At 36.2% G+C, this 10,298-nt stretch overlaps 2 protein-coding genes across 2 annotated transcripts in view; one reads left to right on the forward strand and one right to left on the reverse strand.

Moving 5' to 3' along the window:
* Positions 1–1,384, reverse strand: part of HELRODRAFT_181969 (hypothetical protein) — a gene marked incomplete at both ends in the record, with an annotated part of 3,989 nt that extends 2,605 nt beyond the window's left edge. The window contains 2 exons of the mRNA XM_009031741.1: positions 207–383; positions 930–1,384. Coding sequence (XP_009029989.1) covers positions 207–383; positions 930–1,384 — 632 coding nt within the window. The remainder of the gene's footprint in view (positions 1–206; positions 384–929) is intronic.
* Positions 1,385–2,363: 979 nt separating this feature from the next.
* HELRODRAFT_181970 (hypothetical protein) lies at positions 2,364–4,510 on the forward strand (the record flags this gene model as incomplete). The annotated part of the gene is made up of 2 exons (XM_009031742.1): positions 2,364–2,882; positions 4,424–4,510. The coding sequence occupies 2 exons, from the start codon at positions 2,364–2,366 to the stop codon at positions 4,508–4,510; spliced, it is 606 nt and encodes a 201-aa protein (XP_009029990.1).
* Positions 4,511–10,298: the final 5,788 nt, after the last annotated feature.

Here is a 10,298-nt window from a genome sequence, read left to right on the forward strand (position 1 = left end):
CCACTCTGGCCGATAGCTACGAATATTTGAAGCATAACTCCGCTGCAATTGGCTTAGAGTTAAACATTAAAAAATGCGAACTTCACTGCCAAAGTTTATTTCAGGTGCCACATGCGCTGGCTGAAATACCCAGAGTTGGTGCATCAGAACTGAGTTTTTTAGGCACACCCTTGGTCGAGGGCGATTATCAAATAAAGTTTTCTGACCAAAAGCTCTCTGAGCTTGAATTCGCCCTGGGTCGTGTTTCCTGTCTTTCGGCCCATGATGCCTTGACTATTATCCGCAATGCCCTCAGTTTGCCCAAATTGATGTACTTCCTGCGTACATCTAAACACATTGACCCTTCTAAATTGGGCGAATTTGACGGAGCCCTGCGCACCGCCCTGTCGTCGATTTGCAATGTTCAAGTGACCGACAGTAGTTGGTCCCAGGCTCAGCTGCCGGTGCGATTTGGTGGGCTGGGGTTGCTTAGCGTGGTTCAGCTGGCTCCCGTTGTTTATAATTCTTCTGCCGCTGCCACTCTCGACCTACAGTCTTTCCTGCTCCACCGGTTTTTTCGTTGCCGCAATATTCTTCCCCCAGCGTCCGCCCCGGGGGACCGTACGCACGTCCAGATTTTGAACGAAGAATATAAAAAAATCTTTCAAAATTTGTTGTCTTCATGCGGCAACGACTTTTCCACCGCTCGTTTGTTGGCCATGTCCAGCGTTGCCAGCTGTGGGTGGTTGAGATCGTGGCCTAACACCTCTGTGGGCACCAGGCTTGACGACGAGTCTGTAAGATTTGCCATTGGCTTCAGACTTGGCCTGGTCATTCAAAATAAATACACGTGCCGATGTGGCGCTGAGGCGGACGAGTTTGGGCACCACGGTTTGGTTTGTCGCCTGGGTGGGGGCCGTCAACTACGTCACTCAGCGCTAAACGATTACATTTGTCGGCTCTTCTCCAAGGCTTCAATCCCGGTTCTCAAGGAACCATCCGGCATTTCTGCGCATGATGGTAGGCGACCGGACGGATGCACGCTAATACCTTGGAGAGCCGGCAGATGTTTGGCGTGGGATGTTACGGTCCCTGGCACCCTCGCCGAACAATACGTAAACCTGACAAGTAAAGAATGCGGTTTGGCCGCGGCCAGGGCAGCGGACGAGAAAATGAAAAAATATGGGAATGCCCTCCCCTCGATGGAATTCTTGCCAATATGCATCGAGGTTCTCGGCCCGATGGACCCCAACACCCTTAAATTTCTCAAGAAAATAGGCAAAAGGATCAGTGTCAGATCAGGCGACAGCAGGGAACTGTTTGTTGCAACCAACCACATTTCGTGCTTGTTGCAGCGGTTCCTGCGTGTCTGTGTGCTTGAAAATATCCAGCTGAATGCCGACATGTGCAATTAACGACATATCAAAGTGTTAATCCATTTGTTACTTGATGTTTGACGGTTCAGTGTCACTCATCATGTTTTGGTTTTAACATACATACATACATACATACATACATACATACATACATACATACATACATACATACATACATACATACATACATCAAAATTTTTTTATTCGTATTTTGTATGGTTTAACAAAATCTCATCATGTCAGTCATTTATTTATTTCATCTAAAATTTTAAAAGTTTTTCAATTACATATTCTTTATACTTTAACGTTTTTTTATAAACTGTACAAACTCAATTATTGTCCTTCATTACGCAATCAACTAAATCACTTGATGGATGATCGTTCTAGAATTTTAAGAAATACCAGAGACTTTTATTTTCCAAAACCTCGCACAAACTTTTTTATTAACTCAGTTTTTCATGTTTCATGTCGACTCTGGGATTTATTACCGAGTAACGTAAAAAATTCAAACACGCTTAGTCTATTTAAGAATTCAATTTATCAACTGATTTTGGCTGATCACTTTCATTCTTTTATAAATAGTTGAACATTTATTTTTTCTAATTTATATTTATTTATTATCATAATGTTTTTGTTATTCTGAATTTGCATTTTTTTTTCTGCTAGAAGTTGGCAATAACGCTATGTTTATCTCTTATCATAATATAATCTTTATTTTTCAGTTATTATCAACACATTTTTTTTTTTAAATTTGTCGAATTTTTGGTTTAAATGTTTTCTTTTTGGTGGCCCAACAAGTGAAAACTTCGGGTCTCCTAGTAATGTATTTTTTACTTTTACTGAATAAAAGTTTGTTTGAATTGAAAAAAAAAATACATACATACATACATACATACATACATACATACATACATACATACATACATACATACATACATACACGCAAACATACATACATATTAGATTTGCCAGACTTGGCCTGGTCATTCAGAATAAATACACGTGCCGATGTGGCGCAGGGGCGCAGGGGCGGACGAGTTTGGGCACCACGGTTTGGTTTGTCGCCTGGGTGGGGGCCGTCAACTACGTCACTCAGCGCTAAACGAATACATTTGTCGGCTCTTCTTCAAGGCTTCAATCCCGGTTCTCAAGGAACCATCCGGCATTTCTGCGCATGATGGTAGGCGTCCGGACGGATGCACACTAATACCTTGGAGAGCCGGCAGATGTTTGGCGTGGGATGTTATGGTCCCTGGCACCCTTGCCGAACAATACGTAAACCTGACAAGTAAAGAATGCGGTTTGGCCACGGCCAGGGCAGCGGACGAGAAAATGAAAAAATATGGGAACGCCCTCCCCTCGATGGAATTCTTGCCAATATGTATCGAGGTTCTCGGCCCGATGGACCCCAACACCCTTAAATTTCTTAAGGCAATATGTAAAATGATCAGCGTCAGATCAGGCGACAGCAGGGAACTGTTTTTCGCAACTAACCACATTTCGGGCTTGTTGCAGCGGTTCCTGCGTGTCTGTGTGCTTGAAAATATCCAACTGAATGCCGACATGTACAATTAACGACAAATCAAAGTGTTAATCCATTTGTTACTTGATGTTTGACGGTTCAGTGTCACTCATCATGTTTTGGTTTTAACATACATTCATACATACATACATACATACATACATACATACATACATACATACATACATACATACATACATACATATATACATATATACATACATTTATACATTTATATTCAAATACATGAATGCATTTATATGTATATTCAAACATGACAACGTAAAAACGACTTCACAATGACTATTGAGTATTGAGTAAAGTTTGAGAAATTATATTTCAAGCTGAGCGGTTCATCCGTCCCGTCAGGTTGGACAGCTTGTCATGTGGTATCGCCAATGTGCATATTTTAAAAAGAGAAGGTGAATGAATCCATGAGGAACATGAAAGTTCCTACAAACATAAATTTTGAGTTTACGACATGCTGATTCCTGAAATGCATTATAACTTCTGTTAATATTGGAAACATCGGCGGAAAGGATTTTTTTCACTAAGATTTTTTATTTCATTGTACCCTATTAGTGCACTGAGTAAAAAACACGTCAAATAGTTTTTCTTAAAAATTGTTCTGGTATACAATAAAAACAGAACCAAGAAGAGGAAATTTATTATTATTTTATTTTATTCTATTTTATTTTATTTTTCACGTTAAAACATTTTTTTTCTCCGTATTTTATTTATTTATTTACTTAATTGTTTAATTTTGCCTTGCATGCTGTAACAGTTTCGGCGTCTGTCAGATCCTGATTTTTAAAGAATAATAAAACAAACTATAGGAGCAAATTTTTCATTACAAATAAACGCCGTTCTGATTGATTTTTTATTGATGACTACGCTGCATCAATCACAAGGCTCTAAAGCGTGAAGCACACAACAGTACACAACTACGCGAGACAACAACTTAAGAAAACATCATGTAACGCTCAGCAGACACACCACATCACAACACCATACAATAGATAAGATAAGACACACACACACGAACGCACACACACACACACACACTCCTCAACACATGCAAGCCACTACACAGAACACAAAACAATCAACACATTATCACGCTCCACTCATCACACAGTGCCTAGGCCACAAATAGATTCCATTAATGTTTCTACACTGTCGATGCTGTTCTAGTTATTAAAATGTTTGTCGTGTTATCGATTGTTTGGAATAAATTGTTTGGTGTGTTTTGGCATTTTAGTTGTTTACACGCAACTTTTTTGTTCGTTGTTGTTCTCGTAAAGTCGTCGATTTCACAGCTAGAAGAACTTTTTCACATTCGATATATCTATTTTCAAAAGAAAGAAGAGGTTTTTTTTATATTGTTTACAGTTGTTAGTTTTATTTTTCCGTCTTCCTCCGCCTCAACATCATCTTCTTCGTCGCTATGATCATCTTTACTTCTACCACCCCCATCATATAGCCATCACATTATTATCTTCATTATCATCTCCATTATCATTATCTTTATCATCATACCGGATAGAGTAGCATTGAAGTGAACATCATCGTGGCCACAGCAATCATACTTCCTTACAGTGTGACCACATCACGCCTTATTCTCCCTAATTAATCTAACAAAAGACGTTGAATGATGCGTACTAAGATCACAAAACAATGTGTATATGGAATTGCTTCTGAAAAGTGTGAATGATTGAATGAATGAATGAACAAACAAGCAAATCAATGAATAAATGAATGAATGGATGAATGAATAAATGAATAAAAATCTTTATTTTTTGTACGGACGTTATGTTGTTTGTCAGAGGAATTGATTGAAAAAACTCATTTTTGAAAGTTACTTTGAAACATTTTTTAATTATCTACAATAATTACTACCAAGTTCACAATTTGAGTTGCGGATTTTGTGTATAATACTACATTGAGGTAATAAAATTTTATTTTATGCAAGAAATACCTATTATTTGATTCCATCGCTAAATCTGATGTGGTTTTAGCATTAAACGGCATTTCAACTCCATTTTTGCTGCTATGATGTGCCAAGAAGGATATTTAAAAATTACGCTATCGGTTTGAAGTAGAGGTCTACATGGAAAATTTTCCGCAAATTTTCCCGCAAATACCCGCGGGAAAACTGCGGGTTGGGAACAGAAGTTGGAGGGAAACTTGCGGGGCGGGAATGAAAAGCGAGGGAAAACCGCTGGACGGATATTTTTCGTGCGGGAAGTACCGCGGGACGGGAAAAATTTAAGTTGACTTGATGGCGAAGTTCCAAAAATGTTGAAAATTAATGAAAAACTTCATAGCTTGAACAGCGACGCAATTGAAAAAGTTAGATTATTACTAGGTTTAAAGCTAAGCAAGCTCACAGATGCATATGCATTACGCTAAATAATATTCATTGTGATAACACGAAAGGACACGTGACCAATTATATCAAGTGTTATGTGCAGGGCACATCACTATTTATTCTATTTGTTTTTGGGCGATAATTAATGTACAATGTTACTTTTACTGTGACATGCTTTTTAGTTCGTTCAATTCGTTTCAATTCGTTTGGTTATAGAACGTTATATTTATTTTATGTAATAAATTAGTATACGTACATTACGCTTATTGGTTTCTATTTAGTTTGTGTTTCAACTCTTCAAATCAGCAAAACACAACATTAAGTATGCAGCTTGAATACCGAATCTGTCTTTATCAGCTGTTTACACAGATAAATACGTGATCAGCGAGTTCTATTTTCATTTTGCTTTTTCTCAACTGTCAAGGAGTTGTATAAAATTTAAAAACAATTTACTGAAACACTAACTGTTATTAACCAGTATTTTTGTTTTTATAATAAAAATGGTACATGGAATGTATTACATAATACTCTGACTAAGGATACTTTATTGTCTTTTTTAAAAATGATATAATTATTGAGGGAATGAGTGCGGGAAAATGAGGATTTGTGAGGGAATGAGTGCGGGTGAGGGAAGACTTGTGAGGGAATGAGTGCGGGTGAGGTAAAATTCATTTTCAGGAGAGGCAGGTGGGGAAACAGAAATGTGTTCTCGCGTAGACCTCTAGTTTGGAGCCATAAAATTTAATATCGCTTATTGTGGATTTAAAGTTGTTAAAGATATTTTCAGGTATAAAATGTTTAGTTCTGATATTTTTGGAATTTTACATGAGAATAAATGCTTTATTGTTAAAATGTTTTGACAGTATATGCAAGCTGGAGGGTCTGTTTTGTTCAGTTAGTAATTGTGAGTTATATTAGTAAGCCCTATCATTATCCCGTATAATTTGCAGGGGAAGAAGTGATTATTGTTCATTTCCACCTGTTCTGCCATAATTTTTGAACATGTCTATTAATAACCAAGTTGATTGGAATTGGAAATCTGGTATGGGTTGATTATGACTTTCTACCGCTTTAAGACGTCTGCTTACTCATTGCCTGATATTCCGATGAGGCTTGGAATGCATAGGAATTTATTATCTCATCTATTTTGCGTCATAAGATGCATTTTGTTTTTATTAATTTGACTAAATTATTATTTTTTGCTTTGTACTGGTTAATGGCTAGAGCACTTGATGGTGAGTTTTTGATTCCAAAAAAACTCGCAATTGAACCAGAATTCAAATGAAATTTTAAACGGCAGATAAATCGAGTTTAGAATAATTTATTATCACCCTCCAAAGGAGCTCATTTTTCGAAATTAGATCTACTTGTTGAACTGTTATCATTTTTTGCAAATAACATTCATATGTTATTTTATTTTTATTTTAAAAAAAACATTTCATAGTACCAACTCTTATATTTAATTTATTTCAAAAAACTTGTTTTGGATAACCAAAATTTATTAAAAAACTTCAAGCATCAAATTTAAAGTTGTTAGATGTAAGAATTTACATAATTCCGTTTGTCATTAGATCACAGAAAATGAAAGTCTTCAAGCACCATTGGAGAGAACTATTGTCCTCTTCATGTTCCTCCATTTCAGTCTATAAAAATCATCAGTAAAAAATGAAATACTTTTGTTGCAGTTGTGTTATTGATGTTAAGAGAGATTCTGTCGTGGCTAATGTCATTAACGTTTCCATTACCTGAGATGGCGTTTTTGTCGTCATTACGTTCTTTCTAAAAAAAATCACATCTATATATATATCCATCATCAACATACAGTGCAAGTATGAGTTTCTTTCCTCCCTGTATTCTAATGAACAAACACGTATCTGCATCGCTTTGTTTGAAATGTCTCTTTTTCAAGAATTCAGCAAAGCGTTTGTTCCAACATCTTGGAGCTTGTTTAAGTCCATAGAGACTTCGCTTGAGTTTACAGACTCTTCCTGAATTATCTTTAAAACCTTCAGGTTGCTCCATGTAAATATCTTCATCTAGTTTGCTGTAAAGAAATGCTGTTGACACATCAAACTGCATGAGTGACATCTTTTCATTTGCAGCAACACTTAATAGTGTTCTTATAGTTGAACTTCTGACCACAGGACTATAGGTTTCTTCATAGTCAATTCCCTTTTTCTGAGAAAAACCTTTTACCACTAGCCTGGCTTTAAAACGTTCAACAGAATCATCTGGATTGTGTTTTACCTTGTAGACCCATTTGCATGGTATTGCCTTATGACCTTTTGGAAGACTTACCAAATCCCACGTTTGATTTTCCTTTAATGACTGCATTTCACTGTTCATAGCTTTAAACCATTCATCTTTTTCATTACTTTGAATGGCATCTTTGTAGCTCTCTGGTTCAAGTACTTCACATAATGCAGACATGACGTAAGGATCATAACGAGATGGCTTTTTGATATTATTCCTGTTACGTAAAACCATACCTTTGGTCTTTTGATTACAACAGTCAGATTGATCTTCTTCATCAGATGAAACTGAACTACGGTTGTGAACCTCTTCATCAGTTGAAATATTTTCTTTAATCAAAGTTTCTTTATTTTCATCTTTGATTTCAAAATCAATCGAAACTGTATTATTTGAACAACTTTCTTCTTGCAAAATCACTGAATTAGGTTTGACAACCTTCTCATCAAAAATAACATCTCTTGATCGATGCATTTTATTTCCTGGTTGAACAAAAATTCTGTAGCCATCGTCACCTTCATATCTAACGAGGATACCCTTTACAGCTTTAGTATCCATTTTACGTCGTTTCTGCATAGGAATATGAACATAGGCTCTGCTACCAATGATTCGTAGATGTGTTATCTTAGGTTTCTTGTTAAACCACACTTCATACGGTGATTTTCCTTCTACAGAAGATGGTCCAGTTCGGTTGAGTATGTAAGCAGCAGTATTAATTAATTCAGCCCAAAGGGCCTGAGGCAATTCTTCATGAGCCAGTCTCATGGCTCTTGCTGCTTCAACTGGCGTTCGATTATCACGCTCACTGCATCCATTCTGCTGAGGTGTATAAGGCATAGTTAGGCGTTGTCTAACTCCTTCTTTTTGCAAAATTGATCTGACTTCTTTGTTGTCAAATTCACCTCCATTGTCACTTAATACTTCTGAGACTTTATGACCAGCTGATCTTGACTCTGCAAGCATTTGTCTGAGTCTTTCTGGTACATCTGATTTTTGTTTAACAAAGTAAACAAATCTGTAGCCTGTGAAATTATCTTTGAACAAAACAAAGTATCTGTAATTTTGAAATGAGAAGCAAAAAGGACCACATACATCTGTGTGAATTAATTCTCCTGGTCTTGTTGCTCTTACTCGAGTTCCAAATTTCAATCGATGTAACTTTCCATAGACACATCCTTCACATAATTCACTGTCTACAGGTATATCGATGTTTAGTTCACGTTTCATGACCATTTTAACATGTTTCTTATTCCGATGTCCCATTCGTTCATGGTATAACTGCAATGCATCTTGATCATTGACAAAGTTAACTTCGATTTCAGAATTTAACGGTCTAACAGTTTTTGCAACAAGTTTGAACAAACCTCCATTGTTGTTTCTTATTCCAACAACACTTATCACATTGTCAATAAGTAGATGACAACTTCTTGAGGTTGAAACAAAAGAGCTATTTCTGTTCTTATCTTGAGTTGCAAGTACTGAGAACAAATTTCTTTTTACTTTTGGCACATACAAGACATCTGTAAGTTTAACAGTTTGCCATTTATTATTCACTTTCACTTGAAGATGAATAATTCCTTTTCCAAAGGCTTCTACAGTATCACCATTTGCAACATATAATTTACTCAGTTGAGAAAATTTTTTAAAACTTTGAAATATGTCTCTTCAGAAAGTTAGATGACACGTTGCACCATTGTCAAAAAACCATTCATCAGTGTACGCTGACTCATCAATTGCAAAAACACTTGATTCCATAACAACTAGTGACTTATTGTCATCGCGTAGATTGTTATTTCTTGGTTTGGCTGGTCTACCATCAGAATGCCATTTCTCACAATTTCTTACAATGTGACCTGGCAATTTGCAATAATGACATATTAGTCGCTTTGGTTTGCTGACAAATTTATCTTGTTTTTGACCATTCATGTTTAGTGATGATGACCATTTAGTTGTTGATTTGACAAATAATACTTTATTACATTCTGTTTTGCCTTCCAAAGATCTCTAATAGCTACACAGTTGATCTGTGAGTGTTTCGACTGTTCTTTCAGTCTTATTCAACAATCTCCAAATTGCAGCAAATGAAAAATATTTTTCTGGCAAGGTTTCAATTATTTGACACATCAGCAACAAGTCACTGTTTTCATCTTTTCCTAATTCAACCTTTAAATCTTTCCAAAGATTCTTGAGTTTTGTGACATGAGTGACAACATCATAGCTTTCATCCATTTTATAACTAAAGAACTTCATGCACAAGTTGTATGCTTTATCTTCATTAACTTCATCATACAATCTGTGAAGTTCTAACCAAACATCTCTGGCATTACTGAATGAACAAACTTTTTCATACGTTTCATCGGTCATGTTGGTTGACAGAATAATCATAGCACTACAATCTACTCTGTTGAATCTGTTCAAAGCAGTTTGATATTTTGCTATCTCATCTTTTTTTGAGTCATCGTTCGATTCATCTGGAACTTTTAATTTGCCATTTACTACATCCATTGCATCAGGAATGCCGCGTAGTATTATACAAACCCTCAATTTCCAGTTCAACCAATTACTTTTGCTTTCTAGGTGTTTGATTTGCTCTTTTGTTAAATCCATTTCTTCCTTGTCTTTTCAATTTGACTTTTTAATTAGAAGCAAAATATCGATTTTCAGAGAATGAAGAAGCACGTGCTTTTTTCTTCAGTCTTCACAAAAGAATCTTCTGATATTTCTTTATTCTAAATTTTCTTCGTCAAATCAATTAATTAATAAAAACGTTATCTGGGTCCCATAACCTGTTAAATTTCTT

This window comes from Helobdella robusta, assembly GCF_000326865.2.
Source record: "Helobdella robusta unplaced genomic scaffold HELROscaffold_78, whole genome shotgun sequence".
Classification (NCBI taxonomy): domain Eukaryota; kingdom Metazoa; phylum Annelida; class Clitellata; order Rhynchobdellida; family Glossiphoniidae; genus Helobdella; species Helobdella robusta.